The following is a 23,640-nucleotide window of genomic DNA, read 5'->3' as shown; positions in this document are numbered from 1 at the left end:
AATGGCTATTATGGGTAAATCTGAAGAAGTCCAACTTTGCAAACTGGACAGACAAGTTGGCCACAGAGGACAGCTAAATTGAGCTAAAACTGTTAGGTTGGATAGGGCAATTGGTAAATGGGTTTATGGGTAAGTCTGAAGAAGAGCAACTTTGCAAACTGTACACACAAGTTGGCCACAGAGGACAGCTAAATTGAGCTGAAACTGTTAGGTTGGATAGGGCAATTGGTAAATGGGTATTATTGGTAAAATCTGAAGAAGAGCAACTTTGCAAACTGGACAAACAAGTTGGCCACATAAGATGCTGAATTGGGCTGAAACTAATAGGGCAATTGGGAAGAAAAACATATGCTTATCTTTAGTAGTAAAACTGTGACTGCAGGATAGGGCAGTTTTGACCACAGACAATGACAGAGGGAGGAATTAAAAGAAAACGGCATGAAAATTAGGCATCAAAAACTATGAAAAACTTTGTAAAAGGCAATAGAGATAGACTTTAACATGATTAACACTGGGAGAATGGGGAGAAAAAATGTTTTAGTAAAATTACCTAGAATAGGGGATACTTTGAAGATAGAATTTGTAGCTTTCAACAAGTTCACGGAATAGAAGCACTTTAGTCTTGACAGCATTTCACTGAAGACAGCGAGTCGATTCAGGGGCCATACTTCGATTCAGGATATTCAGAAGAAACACGACCAATCAAATTTTATTGTCTAAGTCAGGACATGAAGAACTGACATTAGCAAATTCAGCAAAACTGAACAAGGAATAAACAGCATTCGACATGTTGAAATCATTAACTAGGGGAACTAATAGAATTGGGGAAAATTGAATTCCTGATTAGTACGAATGAAAAAAAAATTCAATCATGCATGTTTCAAGCCTACTCTACCTCCAAGTGCCAATCCATGAAAGTTCTCTTTAAAAGTCAAGATTATATTTCGAGGTCAGATAGCGGTTCTTCGGCAACTTACTCAATGATTCAGTGACAGTAGGCCTGGCGACTTACAACCCAATTTGGTGTGATGGGTCAAATATTTCCCTCTGATTCTTCAGCATGGATTGAAGAATCTTTGCCCCTAATAGAATCATTCTGAACTATAACATCAGCAACATCGACTTTTCCTTGCGATTAATCGATGGAAGCAATTCAGTATCGAATACCATGGCGTAGGAACGACCGTAACCTTGTTTCGAACTCCTTGAATTCTTGAGTCTCCATTTACACTTGCTAGCAGACAACATTTCCCTCAATACTTTACAAACAACATCAAAGTGAGACAGTAGTGTCTAACATTTTCTGTCTAAACTAAAGCTGGTTGTCAACATTAAAAGCATATGGCACAAATGTCTATATGAACGCAAAGGCCTAATAGACAGTTACAGCAAAGGCACCAATGAAAGCAAAGGGTATTATCAATAATTAGTAAAGACCAGTCGATCCTTGGTATTAACAACAGTACAGACACGACTTGAGTGAAGAGATTATTACTTTTCACTAGATTATCGTGATGAAAAATACCACTACTATCTCCTAATCAAATATAAGTGTTGTACAAAAAAATGTCTGAAAGCCAACAATTGCAGTGCCTTTCAAATTGTTTGATAAACAAGGCTTACAAGTAAAGCATATGTACCACTGACAACGCAAGATAATGACCAAAAGTTAGACCACATCATTGATAACTTGTTTAGTTCAGTTTGTTCAACATGTTCAACAATATTTCAGCACATCGGAGTGTTGAGCGCTTAGCAGTGTTCTGGTTGTGTATACTGGTACATCATGTGATAATTTCTGGCCTCCAGTCTTTTATCATAAAATTTCAAGTAGTACAATTTTGTCCCACATGTCCCATCAATGGTAAAAATTAGAATTGAATGGGCACAATTTACTCTCTTGTTTTGTCTTAAGTAAAAGTTAATCATGATCAGAACTTTGAAAACACTAAGGACTCTCTAAGTTTTCTGATCAACATGACCAAATTTCCTATTCTCTAAAGTCTGATGATGCCCTAAAATTGTCATCATCTGGTCACCAGTATATACAGCAGCCTTCAGGTCAGGACGCATTCTCAGTTTAGGAACATCCACCACGTAGAGATTACCTCAAACAATTTGTCCTTCTACATTACTGGACAGCAAAATGATTTTTATTTTACAGTCAACGAACAAAGGCAAGGAAACAGAAACGACAACCTAAAAAATGTACTCCTCATCATGCTAGTGAAAATCCAGCAGGCATGGAATATTTATTCATTAACGTTGGTCAAAAAGAGTATTTTGATACTCTCGTTTCAAAGAGTAGTTTCATAACCTTTTTTTAAAATCAAAATACTCCAAAACTCTACACGGTGACAATTCTGCTCATCCTAACTTGATTTCCCAGACCAGAATAAGAATGCGTCCCAGACCCGGTGATGTGGTGTCACAAAACTTATAGCTGGCCACATCAAACCTACATAAAATTTAACTCTCTTCATCATAGAATACGAAGGAGGATTCTGGAAAAAATTTACAAAGTTTCGGGAAGATTTAGAAAGAAAACATTTTTTGGACCAATACATGTAGACGATTAAATCAATGACTACATGTAGGTATCGTCATATCAGTGAAAAGAAATCACTCATTTGGCGAGATGACCGCAAAGGTTGCCCACCGTCCTAACTTTTTTATTTTGACTATAGGCTTTACTGGACGCTGGTTACGATTACCTCATCTCGAAGTGGAGAAATCAACTCTTGTCTAAACTTACCTCATGAAATTGCCTGATGAAACACAACAGTTCATCTCATCAACTGCCACAAATGTTGTACCAAGTTCAGTTTTCACAAATCTACTCAGGACACAAGCGTAGAAATGGGATGATGTCTTCGACATCGTGAATTCATGTGGGAAACGCTAAGGAGCTAGCCTACCTTGGCCAAAATTCAATTTTTCCAAGACAGAAATTCAATATTTTTTGTAAAATTCACTATACTATAGGTCAATAGGTCAATTTACTTTTACCATATCTGCCCTCAGGATACGCACCTTTACCCATTTGTGCTGTAAGGCTTCTTCTACTGTAATCCTCCTGTCTGGGTCTTTTTCTAGCATTCTGTGGACAAGGTCCTTTGCATCGTCTGAGATATAGTCCCATTGCCTGGGATTCATCTGTAAATTGAGATAACAATCTCATCGCTCATGAAATCAACGAAGCTAATCTGGTAATAAGAGCTACTCAAGTAGACTGAATGAAAAAGGCCAAGTGTTTTTTTCAAAAGAAATCACCGGGCACAGGCAATTGGTTATTCAGGAGTGTTTTTTTGAGCACTTGAAGGCCACCTCTGATCATTGTAGAAGTTAGTACTTAATGTGAAAATGCAGGTTGAGCATCTGTTCTCAAATTACACACTCTACAGACTTACTTCACGTCATTTCGCTTGGTCTTTATTTTCAGACAATTTCCCAAAGGTCTCAACTCACCCTTGATTTGCAATTCGATTCAAAATCCAAATTCATTTGCACAGCATATTATCTAAAGTTATCTCTGTTAGATATAAAACCAGCAATTTTGCTACTCTTTTGGGGAGTGAATCACTCTCGACCATGTGTTGATACAAACCCACAACTTACATAATAGCGACCTTCTGATATGGCATCGAATAATCTGTCTTTTGTTCCGCAGAATGGAAGAGTGCCGCTCAATAATATAAATAACATGACACCACAGCCCCAAACGTCGACCGGTTTGCCGTACGGCTCCCGGTTAATCACTTCCGGGGCCATAAAATGTGGAGTCCCAATCCGGCCTGCAATAAGAAGAAAATATTGTTTATTGTAAATATCATCGGTGAAGATTCTTGTCAAAAGTGGTGAGAAAGGAAACAGTGTACATTACCAGTTTTGTAAATACTTCACCTGCTTGCCAAAAGGACCAGTTTTTTTCGAGTTCGAATTTCAAAATTCTCCTGAAAAGAATCCTTACTTTTCCCCTTTAGATGAGCACTTTTGAGAAGATGTTGGAAAAAATAAAATGCCTCCAGAATCAGGACAAGTGTCTTAACCAAAAGGACAGTTCTTAACTTCAAAAATGTCTGTGTTCTTAATGATACTTTGTGGATATTTGGGAGAGGTTGCAACTGAGGAATACTTGGAGTGGTTGCAACAAGGTGATACTTGTCAACAGGGTGCTGTATTTTTGCCCTGAAATCTGACATGAGATGAAATAAACGAAGATTAGTTGCATGCACAGATCTGTTCTTGTAAAGCCCTAATTACCTGGCATTAAATTTTTCTGATTGCTAAATGTAACAACAAAACAGATAGCAGTCAACTGGTTGATCATGCAGTCTCCCCAGCCAACACCATTCTTGGCAATAATGTTAGTTTAGCTATAATTTGTACATAATCTATATTCACATCATCTATGTGGACTTATTTACATAAATCTGTGCATGTCACCACCAGCCAGTGGAATACCCTGCCCTGATATGACTTGCAGAAACCACCAGCTAAAAGAAATTCTGCAAGACTTTAATCCCGGATGTGACAGTGACCCGAGCATAAACTGAAAATTTGTGCATGTGAAAACTGTCCTGGCAAAATATGCCTCTAAAGTGGTTAGTTTTGTCTGATTTTGAAAATTTCTACAGAGAGATGAGGCATAGCTCTATGCCCTGACACATTAAGCTCTTTTTAAGAGAGGAACAATAGAAATCCTTCGAATATGGGAAAAGTCTCATCCTTGTATGATTAGGTGTTGTGTGTGTTCCCAGATTCCTCGTGCTGTACAACTGTGCAACAAAACTATGCTTTCAATGTGCAGCATCCTCACTATAACCTTGAGTGTGTACGTATAATACAAGCCAAAAGCCTAATGAATAGTTTGCCAAAAAGGTTTAGTCCAAAGTGCCAACTGCTGCAGATGTCAATCAAATAATTCACATTTTCACCTAGAAGGTCAAGTTTACAAAGAGTTCATGTTGTCAATTATTACTTACTAAGTATCACGTTGATAACGAGGAAGTCGTATCTAAAGCTAGGTGCACACAGAGCTTGTGACTGCGTGATCGCAGCTGCAAGCCGTATCCCCCAAAGTTATGTGACGACGCAATCCTCTAGACTGTTGCGATCATGTGTGACATCGACGACGCCAAATCATCACCAATGTTTCATCTCGCTCCTGGTTCCATTCTTCAACCATGTATGTCTGTGGGCGCTGCCATCTTGAAATCATGTGGTGTAACAGCAACGATTTGATTGGTCGAGAGGTAATTGATTGTCGGCAAATTCTATCAACGCGCAGGCGAGCGGTGCAAACTGCTTGCGCAGCCTTGCGTCCTATGGCTGCGGCAAATACGGCTCCGACAAATATCAAATCATTTTGATCCTTGCGATTCTGACTGCGCCCCGGGACGCAAGAACTAAATGGCTGCGGTCTCCAGTGCACACAGACAAAGCCTTGCGGCTGCGATCACACAGGCACTAAGCTCTGTGTGCACCTAGCTTAAAGAACGGGCTACATAGGATTCACGATGTCACCTATCACCCACAGTTCATGTCACGCTTTCTAGCCAAAGTCTGTTACAAACATGATCGTGATAAGTGACATTTACCAGTCACAAGTGACAATAAGAAACTCCATGTAATCCTGGTCTATGTAGAATTTGAAGAAGATTTCATGATCGCACATCGGCACTGCATGCTTCAGATTATGAGAGTAGAAGTGGTATGCTTTGAAAGATGGTAGATGCTCAGCATTGTCACCAGATGGCATTGACACAAGATGGCACCTGATTGTCACCAGATAGGTTGTGTGCTTGTTTCCAAAACATGCTTGAAGTTGCTTTTGCTGCAGTTTTAGACGAATGCTCCACTTATAAAGCAATAATTATCAAGGAAGCAACCCCATTGCAGATTAACCGTCAGTAAGATGACAAGTAATTGTAGGCCAGAATGATTATGATTCAAAATGGAATATTTTGAACTGAAAAAAACCCACTTCTACCTAACATGCCTGACGTGCCTAATGACCTCTCAGATATTTATTTCTGTGTACTCCAAGCTTTAGCATCCAATTAAAGAAAATTGTTATCGAAATTGACAGGTGGAAATGTGAAATTATTTGACTTGTTAATCAAGTTCGAAAAAACTGACCAAACCATAATTTATTTTAGAGCTGTTAGGTCATCATCGGAATTCAAACTGCCCAGGCCCCTGCCAAGTATTAAACTAGTCAAAACACCCCATGCAGCAGTCAAATGCAGTTTTGGTGAAGGCACCCTCTACCAGTCTCTTACCCTCACGGTCTTCCCAGTTATAATGCCAGATCTGTTGATGGTAGTGCAAGGGCTTATCTGGAAACATTCGACATGTTTGACACAAAATATGACTCGAAAGATCTAGATCTAGTTGGTTACCCCAGGCTTGCCAGATGTAGCAACACTACCCCTTGAAATCTAGCCCCCCATCGAAGTTTGCCATGAGATAAGTTGGAGTGTCTCTTCCAAGATGGCAGTGTTGTAATCTAGTTCTCCATATTCCTACAGATTCGTTCCGAGATCTCGATCTGCACAAGAGTATCATGAGGGATATATTCCACAGACTTAGATAGGTCAATTAGGATACACTCTAAGAAATAATGGCTTTTGATCTTTAGAAAGACCTTTAAACATGTTAAACATGTTAAAGGTTTTCTGGCGAACACAAATATTTTTGTTTAACTCCTTCTTCACCTCAAATTTATGATTTAAAAGCATAGTGCTTATCTATTTATGGAAGAATCTGGTAGGCCTAATGTGTGAAATGTTTCATAATGCCTTTGAACAACATTCAATATAATTCCTTTACAGCCACCACTTGATAAAGCAAAGAAAATGTGCAGGTACAGAGAATCACCAAATGGACCCATCCACATATCATACAGTGCAAAGAATACATAGTGACATACATGCACATGCACTATTGAGAATTCAGAGTGCCTATTGCTTTTATCATGTGCATGTACTGCTTTTATCATGTACATCAACCATCAACCCAGTCGATTATCTTTCAAGAGGTCAGAGAGCGGACCTTAGCCTAATCCTTATCCTAGAAACTCAAAGCAAATATGTCAAACGGTCAATATTTATATGAGCCAAGTTTCCCCCAAAAATCTCGACATAATTATTGAACTGTCTTCAGACATTTACTCAGTCAGTACCCTCATCTTTGACCTCGCTACACGGCTGTAGGTTTTTGCTGCTGAGTGTTTCAAGAGTACAACATGCACAAGATGATAGGTTTGGTATGACCACCCCTCAAACCTACCAACTGATACCAGCAAATGAAACAGAACACATACTTTCACGAGTGTTTCATTTTTTTCAGATCACTTGCGCATAACTGACACGCGGGAAAAAAAAATTGAAAACAGAAGTTTCGTAATCTGCCACATTAAAATTTGTGAAAATTTGATCTCTTTGCAAAAAAGGTGTGAAAAATTGGTTTCAGTAAATCCACACATCCCAGGAAGATACCTGTTTCACCAACATGATCAAGTAAAGGAAATAGCAAAGCGTTCCCCTCCCCAAAACAACGAATACCCAAGACCAGGCAATCATAATGAGGTCAGTTCCAGACCTATATACCTACCTCCACTAATTTTCCCTGATTCTGGTAGTTGAATGGCGACGCCGAACCCGCCAAGTTTGACGGGCGCGGAGTTCTCTTTACACGCCAATAGGACACAGTGTGGCTTCATGTCCCGGTGGATGATATCATTCTCATGGCAGTAGCGGAGAGCCTCCAATATCTGCCGTATGTAATGACTGAAATTGAAAAGGTTTTAGAAGTGTATTTTCAGTCCCAAAATAGTTCAATCATGACGTGCATGTGATGTGCTAATTGCATGGAGCACATCAAAGATGTGTGTGTCAATAGGTTTTGAGAATTCTCAAGCACCATGCAAACGATTTTTGTTGCAGCGACCTGCAATGATCATTGCATGCGACAAAAGATCGTCTTATGTGCTTCATATGATATCCATGCATGCATAGTGATCACAACTGACATGACTGATGATCAGTTGAATTGTAAAGGCATGTGTCACTGTGTGCTTGTCAACCATACACCATCGAAATGTTTTAAAAAATTTCAGTTTTTGTGTCGTAACTAGAAATATTTTCCTACATTTTTTAACAGACATCATATCAGTAAATACCTTGGCACCAAGCTAAAATGGGCAATGACCAGGCATTCAATGGGGATGAAATACATACTCAGGACTGCCCCGCAGGCTTACCTCTTGCATCATCTTCCGAAAAAATATCTAGGCTTAGCAGCCAGTTTCGTTTCTTCATCCCTTCACCCTAAGCCTTTTCAATAACTTATAGATGTCTCCATGCCAACATGGAATTCAGCATCTGTGGGATTTCTCCACTATATTTCTAGTTCTGCTGAATTTTCAAATGAGACCATCTTTTGCAGGGCCTGTCTCTACTCCTTGTTCCACTTCATCTCTTCGAAAGAGCCCTGTGCGGGTGATCCACCAATTCTGGCCAAGCTCTCATGTAGCTTCCAGTAAAAGAGAAATTCTGCTGTGTGTTCTGAGATATTGTGACTTTTGCGTCACGCCAAAAAAGATGACATCGCATCATTTTTATGACGGATACACCGTCTCAGATTGCGGCAACGTGACAGGAACATGAAGGAAGCCCAACAGGAACAAGACAGGAGTGCTTAACCACTAACTCCCTTGTCACTGCCTCACTGTAGACAAACCCATTGGCTGTCCCTATAACCTTCATCACCACATATCCCTGCCCCGTAGCTCACAGTCCCTATACCCTTTTTCACCACATATCCCTGGTCTGTAACATGTGTAATGACCGTAGTTCGGGAACCACTACCTCCCTTGTCACTGCCTCACTGTACACAAACCCATTGGCTGTCCCTATAACCTTCTTCACCACATATCCCTGGTCTGTAAAGCCCGTAGATCATGCACTTACCTTGCCACTGCCTCACTGTAGACAAAGCCAGCAGTTGCACGTTTGACAATCTCAAAGCACAGGTCAGCTCCATCCATACTGCAAAAAGAAACAGATGTCTTAGAATTCAAATATCATGTGGCCTCATATTCGCCACGTCTGATGAGGTTAGTGGAAGCTGATGATCACGTTAATGCCCTTGTTGCCATTCGAGGTATCTATCAAATTGGACAACAAGTACCCCTGCCCCGGGAACACAAGATATATCTCGGTCCAAGCGTGATCATATCAGCTGCCATAACACGGAGAAGGAACTGAAGGATATCAATCTGTCTCGAGGGGGCCTCCTGGTTAACACCTTCATTGTCGAACCATAAAGATCTACGTGACCCAAAATCCAAGTATCACTTCGACAGCCACTAGCCCACCCCTAATCACAGAGAAGGAACTGAAGAATACCAATCTGTTTGTCTCGAGGGGGACTTCCTGGTTAACACCTTCATGATCGCCCTATAGGATCTACATGACCCACAATCCAAATAACACTTCAACAGCCACATTCATCCATAGGATGAGATGAATGAAACGGCCAGGGGCCATTGTGCTCACCGTATACATCTTTTAGTAGGCAGGATCATGCTTAGTTTAGAGGTGAATATGGTGAACACAATCAGGCATGAAGACTTTTTTTAGATGTGTATTGATGTCTAGTAATAAGACAGGGCAGTATATATAAGTTTATGATCCAACCAATAATTGTCTATGACATCAACAAGATCAATATCGTGTGATTGCTAAGAGTCCCTGCAATAAAAAATTCATCGAAAAAAAGTCATTAATAAGCGAGATATTGCATGTCCTACTTTTTCAGTTTTGACTCCCTGGTGGCCAAATCAAGAATCAGATCAGGCCAAAATTCGGTGTCAGAGATTATCTGATGTAGGGGGTTACATGTACCAACTTTCAAGTTCATAGCTTCAGCAGTTAAGAAACGTGCCATAGTTACACTCTAATGGCCAATTTACGCCATTTGACCTCTGTGACCTAGAAAAGGAGGTCAAATCCAAAAATCGTAGGACATGTGGTGTATCCTTGCTAGAAGTCCCTGCCATAAAAATTTTATCGAAAACAATTCACTCAAATAAGCAAGATATTGCACTTCTTCCTTTTTCCATTATGGCCCCCTGGTGGCCGAATAAAGAATCAGATCAGGCCAAAATTCGGCATCAAAGGTTATCTGATGTAGGGGGTTATATGCACCAAGTTTCAAGTTCATAGCTTTACTGGTTAAGAAACGTGCCATAGTTTACACTCTAACGGCCAATTTACGCCATATGACCTCTGTGACCTTGAAAAGTAGGTCAAATTGAAAACCCGTAAGACATGTGATGTATTCTTCCTAAGAGTACCTACCATAAAAATTTTATCGAAAACAAGTCACTTATAAGCGAGATATCACACTTTTTAGATATCCACTTTTGGCCCCCTGGTGGCAAAGTTGAGAATCAGATCAAACTGAAATTCAGCACCAGAGGCTATGTGATATAGGGGGTTATATGTACCAAGTTTCAAGTTCATAGCTTTAGTGGTTAAGAAACGTGCCATAGTTTACACTCTAACGGCCAATTTACGCCATATGACCTCTGTGACCTTGAAAAGTAGGTCAAATTGAAAACCCGTAAGATATGTGATGTATTCTTCCTAAGAGTACCTACCATAAAAATTTTATCGAAAACAAGTCACTTATAAGCGAGATATCACACTTTTTAGATATCCACTTTTGGCCCCCTGGTGGCAAAGTGGAGAATCAGATCAAACCAAAATTCAGCACCAGAGGCTATGTGATATAGGGGGTTATATGTACCAAGTTTCAAGTTCATAGCTTTAGTGGTTAAGAAACGTGCCATAGTTTACACTCTAATGGCCAATTTACGCCATATGACCTCTGTGACCTTGAAAACAAGGTCAAATTAAAAACCCGTATAATATAAAATGTATATTTGCTATGAGTACCTACAACAAAAGTTTTATCGAAAACAAGTCACTAATAAGCGAGATATCACACTTTTTAGATATCGACATTTGGCCCCCTGGTGGCCAAACAGAGAATCAGATCGGACCAAAAATCAGTGTCAGAGGTCAGCTGACCTAGGGCATTCTGTGTACAAAGTTTCAAGTTCATAGCCCTAGCAGTTAAGAAACGTGCCACTGTTAGGATACGACGACGACGACGACGACGACGACGACGACGGACACAGCGCTATCGTATAGACTCCCCTTACGGTGAGCCAAAAACTGAGATTTCTTGCATCTGGCTAGGCCAGGTCAAGCAAAGCAAATGACCCTGTTAACCACTTCAGTACATGATTCTCTCTTTTATGATGTTTAATACTTAAATGCATCTCTTTTGACAAGATGTAAGAATTGTTCCCAAAATAGACCTCCATTTTACATTTTCTCGGGGAATTTACACACAAGTTTTAACTCAAAATGACCCCTTCCCCAGGAAATTAAAACATGCCACTCAGGAACAGACTGGAGCGGAGGGGGAGCAGGATTTTGAACTTTTAGAAGTGTGAGAAACCAAAAGCGTGCCCTGAGACGAAACCTAAATGATCTGATCATCATCAGACATCAGAGTTTGATAATCATCTCCCAACCTCCATAAGAATACCTTCATTGCCATAATTATGATGAATAATAAAGCAAGAAATTTATTTCCAGGGCACCAACTGATCATTATATAGATGATCTCCACAGAAGATGGTCTGTGGGTCTGCGGAGGCCAATTATTTGCTGGAATAAATTATTCAGCAGTTTATCAGAAATGTCTGGGATCAATGTGTTGCCAATACTTGCCATATTACTGGTAAACAGACTTGTAACGTGAGAAATGAATTTTAATACGTAAAGAATTTTTTAATTTGGGCACATGGGAAATTGTCATGATATTGATGATCTCCAAGGATGACATCCATTCTGTCTTAAGGAATTGATAATTAGAGGAACTGCTTGGTGGACTAAAATCGCAAGGGTGGGGTTAGAATGTTGACCAAATCGAGGCAGAGCTGAGGTCTTGGCCAACATGAGAGTAGCCAAGAGACTAACCCTGTTGTTACTCTCTGCGATCTAAAACCATATGAAAGAGAACCCCCAGGTGTTTCAGAATAGCATTTACTGGGGGGGAAATCTGTGCATATCCAGCTTCATTGGAAGTTGTAAAATTACTCTTTTGGTGCCTATACTTCGCCTTTAATTGGAGATCACTTACTGAAGCAAGAAATCCGAGCCTAGGGCAGACGGATCATTATATCGATGTTCCCCACAGATGTCTGAGGAGTCCAATTATTTGGTCGACTCAATTATTCAGCAGTTTATCAGAGATTTGCCGAATCAATGTGATGCCAATCTGCACCATTATCTGGTTGGAAACTGCCAGGGAATTTCACCACAATTACCGACTGATACACACTCGGTTTAAAAAAAATGTCTGTGAAAAACTCTTACAGGTTAACAAGAGCATTCCACACAATTGTTTTTCTTTCTTTCAATTGCCGGCACAGGACAAGCTAATGTGGTCAAGGTGCTGAGTCCTGCCCAACTTGGGCAGGCAGGGCGAGAAGATCTACCTAGACTCTGACGTTCCTCCCATACACATACATGTCCATTAACGGAGCTCAAATGTATAGAAATTCCTACTGGTCGGCCATCTGCAGAACTTTCCAGACGTCTGCTTGCAGTGACATACGTAAACAACACTTCCAAAGGAAATGTAAACATCAACACCCCAGGATCAACACACTTGTCATACTTTACAAGTTGACCATTAACAGTGTCAACCAATCTTTAAAATATCTATACTCATGTCCAAGTGGAAAATTGCCATCCGTTCCATGGTCATGGGGTCTCATGGAAATACTTGTTGGTCATGGTGTCTGAAAGACTCATCCCCCTCACAAGTTGGTGTTATAGGTCAAAGTGCTCTCGCTAACTGGGATAACTGTTTCATATTCTAGAGAGAGTATGAATACTGTTAAACTGGGGCTATATGATATTGAGTCTTTTGTCCTTTGTCTATGGACAAAACCGGAGATCCCTGAAGGTAGTACACTCTACCGAGTCAACTTGAAGATTGACACAGTTTATATGAATGATTTTAAGGAACTGATACATGTACCAAACTGGAGGTATCATTTGTCTCACGAAACACTGCAAGGGTGGAGCTAAACTGTAGGCAAAAACCGCAGCGGTAGCCAAGATTTTAGGCAAAATAACACATTACCCAAGCAGCGCTTGGAGAGACAGCCAATACTGACACTGAACTGTGATTTTGACTGCGTCTATATTTTGCACCAATTCCCTGAATACTTACTACTCAAACACCATATACAGCATTCCATCAGAACTATATGTTTCCAGAAGCTCCACTATATGCGGGTGTTTCAGCATGTGGCAGATACTGGCCTCTCGCTTCAAGTCTGAAAATACAATGGTAAAACAATTTAAGAATACATCCGAAACATTTCAAAACACACACAGGCATAGATCTGTCATCGACTGGCATGAAACAGTTACCTCTCAACACGAAATCTGAACAAGAGGCCCAAGGGCCTGGCGCTCAGCTGGATGACCTAATAACATAGGACTGAGGGTATAAAGTAGTAAATATCGGCTTTATACTACTGTTTGAAGGTCAAGAGAACACGTTATACCACTAAAATTTCCAATGCAGAGCTGCCAGGTGGATGAAATATGATTGAACTAATCAGCCATGGTATGTAAACATTACAGGAGGCAACGGAAGATATCCCTAGTTCAGCATGTTGTATCAGTAGCTTTACAGAAAAAAAGTGTCAGAGAGGATGAGACTTCTCCATGGACAACTGTGGTATGTCCAGGCTGGGTTGTACAGCACAAGGATACAAAATGCTGTCTGTAATTGAGAGGTATCATGATTTAACAGAGGTCAAAATAAATAGAAATTACCAGTTTGGGACTAGCACCACTTTCTTTTTTTTTTAATAAGGTAGAGATTACAGGAGTCAACAAAATTAATTTTATTGAGAGAAATTGACCTGTCCTGCAGGTGATTGGAATTTACAATACAAAGGGTCGTTTTTCATGACATTGTGCTCTACTGCGTATTCCTAGTCATAGTGAGTCGATCTGGAACCAATCTATCCTTGGCGCAGACAGGTTCAAATTGGCTTATCTTGAATAGATCGAATTGCGATGAAAATCTAATGCAATAAAGGAGCAATATCGAAGAGACAAATTAATCAAACCAATTGTCCACAGACTCGGACCCTGAAATGGCACGATGTATGCGTGCATATAAAAGTATATCAATTGGTCCCATAGAGATGATGAGGCAATGTCAATATGCCTTGTTCCTTAGTCAGCAATATGCCCCTTTTTATACGGAGAAGAAGGAGAACCCAGATAGGCCTTCACATGTCGGCTTCCAAATGGCTCGAACCAACTATCACTACTAGAACTTTAAAATGCGTGCTCCTCCTAGTCCTACATGAAGCAATGTCTCAGCCAAAAAGGCAAAGTTAGCAGCTCCTTGGTAAGGCCATGTCAGGTTCCGCGCGCCTCTTCAGATACATCAAGTATTGAAAGCTGTGGTGAGCTGAGCACATAAAAGACTATGGTCACCTTAATTTGAAAATCCCTTCATAATCAAGGGCTACCTCTGACTAAAACAGCACAATAGACCACCAATTTGATCCAGCTCCTAACTGCGGGAAAACCCAAGTCCAGCAACCAAAAGTACCAAAAATACATTTTTGTTTACATTTGAACTGCACACATGCGTTTGTTTACAATTTCATTTCCCGCGAAATCTCGAAAATCAGGTGACCTGCAATCGTGGATTGAAAATAACATTAACCTCGGTTCAGCAGGTCAGCAGGTATACCGGCTGTTCCAATCATCCCCCTACAGCCAGCCGTTCAAAAGGTAATGTTATTCACCCCACATGGAGTGCAAGTAATTGATTAAGCCCCTGCATAACTTAACAGCAATCGCTTGGCTTCTGTGAGTGGTAAGGAGAATTGACAGTTTTTTTATGGGAGTAACATTATTGTGTTGCTTAAAACGTCTACTTTTTACTCATGTAAGAATCGTAGTACTAATAGTAACTTCAACTTATTTTCCAGTTATGATAACACAACACGCATCTTCATGATCATGATCTTTCTCAAACTAACTGAATGACCTAATCGCCTTGGACGCACAACCTAACCACATACAATCCGCCCCGACGATCGACACATCCATTCGATTCGATAACCCTCGATAAAGTTTGATAAATAAACTAGAACTGAGATTTCACAGGAGCACCTGTGAATTCATGACTCCAGGGTTGTTTTGAGGGCGATATTGTAAGAGTTGGTCTTGAGTATGGGGACGTGAAGGTCCGTGTGAGGCACCTGGGCTGGGGAGAGAAGACTAGTTGAACGATGTGATCATGGAGGTATAAATAATTATTTATACCTCCATGATGGGATCTGACACGGACACTACTATTGATCTCATTATATGAATACCATTTAATTACAAAAAAGTGAAAACAGATCATATCATATTCCTTGGCATAAATTAAAATAGGAGTGCGGGAACAAGGTTTTTTAGCAGGAGGAAAGCGAGAACATTTTGCGCCGTCGTATTCCGATTTGGCTGGTTAGTGGTGAAATCTGCTTTTAAATTTGCAAATTAACATATTCGTTTTCTAGTTCTAACGTTGTCTGTAAAGATGCTGGCAAGAGACATTGCCAGGAAAACGTGACGTCATTTTGGCCATTCTTCTTACCGCACGCCCTCTCTCTCTGTAAAAGTTCCTGACATGGTGTGAAGTGGGAGGGCGCACAATGGGAACCACACTGCCGCGATGTTAATAGTTTCTATTTATAGAATTCAGCGGCAGAGATTTTAGGCACGGAAAAAGTGGATTAACTCGGCTAATCTCAATGGATTTTACCCAGGAATGTTTTCAAGGCGAGAGAAACATCTGATTTAAGTACTGCGCTTATTAGATTTCATGTTCAGGCCGAAGATTGGCCTAAAACGTGGACGAAAAGAGTGCATTATCGAGTGTTGGAGAGGTCACGTGATTGGACGAGAAACCTGAACAAAGTTTTCGTGCTTTTAGCTGTCAACATCAATGGCTATAATATACTCCTGCAGAATAGGAGAACTAATAGAACTAATTTCCGAAGTTTCCAATAGCAGAACATCACCCATCAGCTGGACTCAGATCTGCATAAATTACGATAAATAATGAGGTCGTCGCTTCAATTTCGCAAAGAAAGTTGACTCCATTCGAAGGTTGTTTTGACCAAATTCTGTTGAACTCATCGTTATGAGGGCATTTGAACACATTCTCGTTGATCTTTTCTATAAACGTGTGAAGTTTCGTACCAAAATACGTTTCCGTAAAGGCTTAAAAAAGAAAATTCGTCACTTTCAAAATCATCGCTCCGGTAGAAATAAAAATGTCACCGCCATTTTTTTGACGATAGTACTCCAGGTAACCTAGGCGGGAAATTTAAAGCGGGGTCATCCGGGGTCAAACAACAGTTTTGCTCACTACCGCCAACTGGTGATATAAATCGACACTAATCTATTTTATATCAAAACTTCTGTATCATGAAGACCTTTTCAACTTTATTTTAAGCTTTTATCTGCTGGAAAAGAGCGTCAAAAAATTTTTTTTTCATTTACGCATTTTGCCCCCTGGGGAGCTGAATTTGAGTCGAATCGCCCAAATTTTTTTCCGTAAGCAACATTTTCTGCGGTGTTTATAAGCAAGACTAGATTTGAAGTGCCTCGGTTGTATGATTACAAAATGCCCAACTTTGTCTACAGATGGCATGATGGAAGGATGGCAGGATGGGTGGAAGGACGGACACCAATCGAATAGCTATTTGACTAGCTCCGCTGACTTTGTCAGCTGAGCTAAAAAGAAATTGGAAGTGATGAGAGATTAGAGGAACAGCTTATGATTGTAAGTTGCTGTCCAAAGATCAAGCGGAATTGACTCTTGTGTGTTTCACCATCATCTGAAGAAGCTGATGACACTCGGGATTTAAATCTTTGCAACCAACAATCATGGCCGCATACGACAAGAATCGTTCTTTTGTGGTTGTCATCGCAGATCGCAGCTGCCTGTGACAACATTTGGTGATGGCGGCGACCGGCAATCAATATCAAACCCAAACATATCCGGTTTAACTCGCGTACGAGCTATCTTTTTGTCTGCATAGTAACATCCTGAGATTCGTTATTACAAATACATTGGAAATATCACGAATAGGAGTATATTGAAAACCACTGGTTACCCCAGGATGGCATACCAGCGAATGTAGCGGCAAATTAAATCGCTTCCTAGCATGGCGCTTTAGATATTGAACAATCACATCACCAACCAGTTCCCTTTTTCAGTGTCTATCAAACATGTTAAATGGTAACCCCCAGAGCTCGCCATCAGGAAATCCCTAAGCAATCTTCCCATAGTTAATTGGCCCTCAAGCCTGTCAGAGGAAACCGCCTGATATCCTAAACTAGCCACCAACTTCTTGAGATATCCTTTCCGGCGGTATAGATAAGTATTCACAGGATATCTTTGAGAACTAATACAAAACCTCCCGACCGATTCCCTCCTCCAGCGTCTATTACACCCCCAGCGCTAAACAGCAGGATACTCCAAGAATAGTCCTCTGGTTAACTGGTGCTCTGAGGAAATTGTCTGGTATCCTTGAGTAACTTCATAGCATCTTGGGATGTCCTTTATATATCCATGGAGAGCAGTTGGTCTGCTATTCTGCCCTGGCTCACGGAACGTGTTATCAAGACATGTTAACAATGTGCACACTGCTTTGGCTTGCCATTCACATGGTTCATTGAGAGGTTGCACTTTTTGATCCAAGAACACGAAAAAGAACGAGATGGCATTGTGACAGATATCGGGTTGCCTGTTATGAGAAATGGATGTTACGTTAAAGAGACAATGGAAACAAAGCCACAAGTCAATAAGTTCACAAGGAAACGGCCGATGGATACGCACCCTAATGGAGGCTCAAGCAACCAACATGCCTTTCGTCTCAATACCTCCCTCGGCAAAACCAAAAGGAACAGCTCGACCTGGTTCAATGCATAGTCATGTAGTCCAAATATCTTCAATTTTTCAAGTAATCCTGAACATTTCAAAGTCCCTTACATTTCTTTCAAAAAAGTTTCTTTTAACAAACTTAGGGCCAGAACATTTCCCGAAAAGTATTCTGCCCTTTCCCAGACAGATGAACCTTAAGAATCGTCACGACCTTTGCATTCTTAATTCCCTCATTCTGTCACCCAGTGATGAATGGCACTAGCTTGGGCAATCAACATGGGTTTCGATGATTAAATTAGACATTCGCATGTCCTACAATGAGCGTCTGAGGATATAACTTTGGTGTTTATTGTTCGTCAGAGATGCTATATATCATGAGGAGGTGTAAGTGATAAATGAGGCTTTCCACACGTTTTTCATGAACATGATGAATGTCAGTGACTGAAGAATTCTTATTAAATATGTAACATACCAACCCTAAATCAGCCCAATCATAATTTTATTCGAACTTTGTAGATTTTTCTGTATTTTTAGGTGGCGAAATTAAATGGCAATGATTGGCCAAAATCGTCATAAAAAATCAAAGTAAAATGAACTGTAGAGGGTTACACATGCTACAAAAAGAAAAACTTACTTTTCTTTTACATCTTCGGCAAAAATGGCAGCCACCACAAAGCAGCCTGGTCCCCAACTTTAGTAAGAAGGACGACTACCAATCTAATCCCAGTGATAAATCAACTGGAAACAGCCGTTGAGGGAATCAGATTGAGAAAGCATGCCATATTCAGGCTCAGCCTCATCAGCCAAGACACCCATTTGAGATGATGACCGCCAAACAATACGGCATCTGACATGTCTGACAAACAGATTTTCTTGTCCACTTGATTTGTCAATTTCTTTTTCCAGTACCATACATCAGGCATAAGTCGATAAACCAAACCTACTAGAAGTACCAAAGTGCTTTCTTGTTTACAAGCAGATATACTCAAAAGCTGAAATGTTTTGTTCCGATCATATGGAAAAGACATATACTTTGTGAATACGACAGCTACTACACTGGCAGTCTGGTCCTGATTGTAAGTTATGAGAATGGCTACTCATCACGATAAAGCATCTTGAATCTGTATGAGGGAAGCATCCAAGGATGTGACTTCATCACCGAGCCCCATCACTTGGGATGATGACCAACTAACAGCATGACATCTGACAGCTGATTTCATTGTCTACTTGATCTGTCAATAGCTTTTACCAACACCATATATCAAACCAAAGCTAAAACAAACACAAGGTAACACAAAGTGCTATCATGGTTTTTAAGTGAGATGTTTTCAAGATATGTGTGTCTGGCCAATACTCTTTGAGGGTTAACAGAGATATTTGACAAAGATGACATCCATCACAGATGAAGTCTGGTCCCTTCATTTTTGTGACAAGGTTGACTGCCAATCTAATCAACAAGATCACTCAACTCGAAACAACCCTGGGAGGTATCAGATCGAGACAGCATGTGGTTTAGATGCCAGACCCCATCAGGCAAGACATCCTCTTGGGATGACGACCACCAAACTACTTGACATCTGACAATCAAATGTTACTGACCACTTGATTTGTCAATAGCTTTTTCCATTACCCATTGAATACATCAGATCGGGTAAGATAAACCAAGCTAATAGAAATTCATAAATGCTATCCTTGTTTTGAAGTGAGACGTTTTGATGTCTGAGGAGTTTGTGTCTAGCCATATCACTTGAAGATCATATGGAAAAGACACAAAATTTGCTCATCTTTGGCAAAAATGACAGTCAGTGAGCACTTCACTGATTGTCAGTAACAATTAAGAATGGCTGATAAGCTTCTCCCCAAGATAACTTAACTGGAAACTGCCTGTCATGACAGCCAAGCATGTGATTTTGTCATCCAGCCTCATGAGACACGACACACAAAAATTCTGTCCAGTCTATCACGCTAAATACCCGAATTCAGACTTTTGATTGATACCAGCCATAACCAAATGATGTCTTTAGCGGCATTTCTGGCTGGAGACGAATAGAAAGGAAATTGCAGGGAATTGAGGCATTCAAGTTAATACCCATTCCCTTCACTATCACGGCTGACAAAGCGATTTCTTTGTCCACTAACGTTCGGCACAAATGAGTTCCAGTGCCATCATTCATAGTATTGATAACTCAAAGTAAGAAGAAATATTGTTATACCCCGATAGCATCGGGTACGAAGTCCTATTTTGATGACAAGCAATACAAGGCAGCTCACAAGGATGGAGACACAACAACCAGGGACACAATACATGCCCTCAAAGACACAGATCTTAGTTTGTAAGAGCTGCAGCTACAATGTGTGTGATTGTGTAGGGGGGCAGGGATCTGCAATAAACCACATGGCACGTTCCCTTTTACCGTAGCCTATTTTACCTTTTACCCATGAAGATGTGGCTTTTGAATTGATTTGGGCTTGGCTTAGCATGTCTCTATCAACATTACTAATCTACTTCTTTTCAAATGCAGGTACCCAATGGCCAACTATGACTTGATCTACTTTTAGAATACAGCTGTCCCAATGTTCGAATAAGATTTCAAGACTGATGTATTCTTGTCATTCTCGTCATTGTCTACAAGTGACTGATGTACCAATCACACTTTGGATGACTTGAACATTACCAAAAGAGAGATTGATGAGCTGGAGCAGGCTATTGGCAAATCTAGTTGAGGATAAACCATGTTGTCAGTTGTCATGTTGGATGCTAGCCATCATCATTAAACCTGGGTACAGTGGTTGCTTCTCTCATAAATCCCAACCATCAACAATAGAGAGATTGTGTTTACAGCTAGCCGAGAATATTACTTGGTAATGCTAGTAATGACTCCGCATTTGGATAATTATGGAGAAGGCGTACATGATCATATATCTTTCTCCATACAGATCCTTTCAGCTGTAAATGTATTGCTTTAGACAAGCAGGGATGCCAATGAGCTAAAGCAACATGTCTGAAATTTATTTTTTGTTGAAGACCTTCCCTTTGATCAGCACTCTCTTGCACAAAAGTGCTCCTAAAATGTTTATTTTTGGTCCGATTTTTAAAATTCAAAGACCCGCAGAAAGCAGAGAAAGAGATCTGTCTATAGCAGCTATCAGATTCATCATTTACTAAGAGGCAAAAGTCTGAAATCTGCCAAAAACAAGATTTTGACATCCCTGGACATTGTTAGATAAACGTCACTTTACAAAATAAGACTTCACCCCATGATTGCAGTGTTAATATTTTATGCTACAGCATGATGAGCTTTCATGCACCTTGGTGAAAGAGGAACCTGTGAAACTGATAGTTGTGTTTTTTTATAACCCGATTCATGCCAAGTAGATATGTTGAGAAAGCAGCAGGAGGATGCTCATGTTTGTTAAAGTCGCATTAGCCCCTTTGCATTAATACAAGCGTGATGTTATCCTGCCATGCAAAATCTTTTTGTTGTCAGAAAATTTTGATATAAACTTAGTGTTCAAGTGATGTCAGCCTGGCATGAAATGTTTGTTTTGTTGGCAGAAGAACTATTCATTAAGCTTACTGTTAAAGTGTGGTTGTCCTGTTATGCCAAATCTTTTCATTGGCAGAAATACTTCATATAAGCTAATAGTTAAAATGATGTCATCCTGCCACGCACATTCTTTTTGTAGGCTGTGAAAGGCTTCTTCAACAATATAATAACTGTAGAGCACTGAGACTGAAAGAGATCCTGTGGTATTTGAATATAACTTCCAACTATCCCAAAGCATTTTTTTTGAGGACAAAGTCACAACAACTGAAGTGTTGGGCAATATCACTTTAATGTGTACCAGACAGAACCTTCGCTTTGAAATCCAAATGAGAACACCAGAACTCCTTGAAAGCCCTACTAAGGTTACATTGATCATGTTAATTAGAATGCATACACTAGTTACTGAATACGATCTCAGATCTATCACCTCATTAATGGGTGCTAACTCCTTTGCTGCTCATTACCAGCTCTGGTTACCTCTGCAACGCAGAGACACTGGAGAGTGTGGCAATGTTCACAGCAAAGGGCACTGAGAATTCTGTTATGACAGAGAGTATTTGCCATCCATATATATGTTTCTTTGAAGCAGTATAACTTCATGTGGATTTCTGACATTAGACATGTTAGACAGGTTGTGCACCTTTATGAGTCCAAGGCTTGACATTTAAAGACATCTTTCATTTATCTATAGGGGCAGGTTGATTTATCTAAGCTGGTCCTGGGAAAGCACCCATATATAGTGACGGCAATTCTGAATGCAGTCATAGAGAGCATGCTGCATGCTCCATTTTCCTGCCAACAACGCCAGGAAGAATTGATTCGGTATAATCAGCAATGACTGCAGCACAGTAACCCCCAAGGGATGCAAAATTGCAAATTAATGGGTGTTTCCTTCAGTTAGTGTTCATTACAGGTTCGTTAGAGTGTTCAGAAAATTAGCCAGTTCGGAAGAAGTGTAATTGAGTCACTTTCTTTCTGCTTGAGAATAACCTGTTGAAGATTTCTTGAATATCCTCGATAGGGAAAGTGCTGACTGTATTTTGGCAAACTTTGATTGGCATTTGTTGTTATGAAGTGTGGTATTCTATGGAAAACAGACACTGCACCATCTCATGGCCGGAGCAGTTCTGGTGTCGAAACCAGAACTGCTCAGATTGCATAAAGAATACGGAAGGAGCCAAGTCACATTTCGATGCTTAGTTTGAGGTGTTGAAATGGTATTGGTTGTCTCTCTCAACACGGCGAGGCTGGAGCTAAAATGTCAGCCAAAACTGAGGCGCATTATCTCAACATGAAATTCATGTCAACATCTCCATCCCCGAAATTCCCTGTTTCAAAACTATACCAAATAAGTTCAAGAAATTACCATGTTACAATGCAAATTTCACTACCAAATTCCAAGATGAGATGCTGCGGTTAACTTTTTTTGATCTACAATATGAGTCAAACATCGATACAAAAAACCCCAAGAGACTGCAAGTAGCTATAAATTTCCCTAACGGATCATTAACATGTTAATAATTCCACAAATAAGCATGAATTTAAGACCCTACTTCAATAGCTGTCAAAAGTGTCAAGAGAAGTCGCTATGGTTAATGCATGTTTATGACCGCAACCAGTATCATGGAATATAAAGTATCTGGCCATGGTAGGACTTGAAACCAAACTTGAGGCATTGGTTGTCTCACCAAACACCAAGAGGGCAAAGCTAAAATGTAGGTCAAAAATTTTTTTGTCACCATTACAGCATAGATTCTGGGACCCGCAATACTGACTGTTTCTGCACATGAAGAGAGAAAGTAAAACTATACATTTCCCCGATATCTATTTTGTTTACTTAGAACGCGATTGCTAGGCAAAGTCATTTAAATATTTGGCGTATTTAAACAATTGAACAGTTCAAACACAGGAAAGTGTATTAGGGCTACTTGCTGTTAGCTGAAAGGAGTGGGTGGATTTTCTTGCCATTATGTTTGTTCTTTACCTGTTTCATGTTAGAAAACTATTAGTCATGTTAGCAAAC

At 40.2% G+C, this 23,640-nt stretch overlaps 1 protein-coding gene across 10 annotated transcripts in view; it reads right to left on the bottom strand.

Annotated features, from left to right (window-relative positions):
* Positions 1 to 23,640, bottom strand: part of LOC135494917 (peripheral plasma membrane protein CASK-like) — a 399,974-nt gene that overhangs the window by 226,498 nt on the left and 149,836 nt on the right. For 7 of the 10 annotated variants that reach the window (XM_064783248.1, XM_064783249.1, XM_064783251.1 and 4 more), the window contains 5 exons: positions 13,327 to 13,432; positions 8,976 to 9,053; positions 7,618 to 7,793; positions 3,619 to 3,794; positions 3,034 to 3,156 (listed from right to left, as the gene is read on the bottom strand). In XM_064783248.1, the coding sequence (XP_064639318.1) occupies positions 3,034 to 3,156; positions 3,619 to 3,794; positions 7,618 to 7,793; positions 8,976 to 9,053; positions 13,327 to 13,432 (659 nt within the window). Of the gene's footprint in view, positions 1 to 3,033; positions 3,157 to 3,618; positions 3,795 to 6,284; positions 6,342 to 7,617; positions 7,794 to 8,975; positions 9,054 to 13,326; positions 13,433 to 23,640 lie in introns of all 10 variants that reach the window. The other 3 variants (XM_064783243.1, XM_064783244.1, XM_064783246.1) reach the window with 1 other exon arrangement.

The sequence above is a fragment of the Lineus longissimus genome, chromosome 10 (genome assembly GCF_910592395.1).
Source record: "Lineus longissimus chromosome 10, tnLinLong1.2, whole genome shotgun sequence".
Classification (NCBI taxonomy): Eukaryota; Metazoa; Nemertea; class Pilidiophora; order Heteronemertea; family Lineidae; genus Lineus; species Lineus longissimus.
The sequence above is the reverse complement of the archived record's forward strand: the minus strand, read 5'-3'. Positions and strand labels throughout refer to the sequence as shown.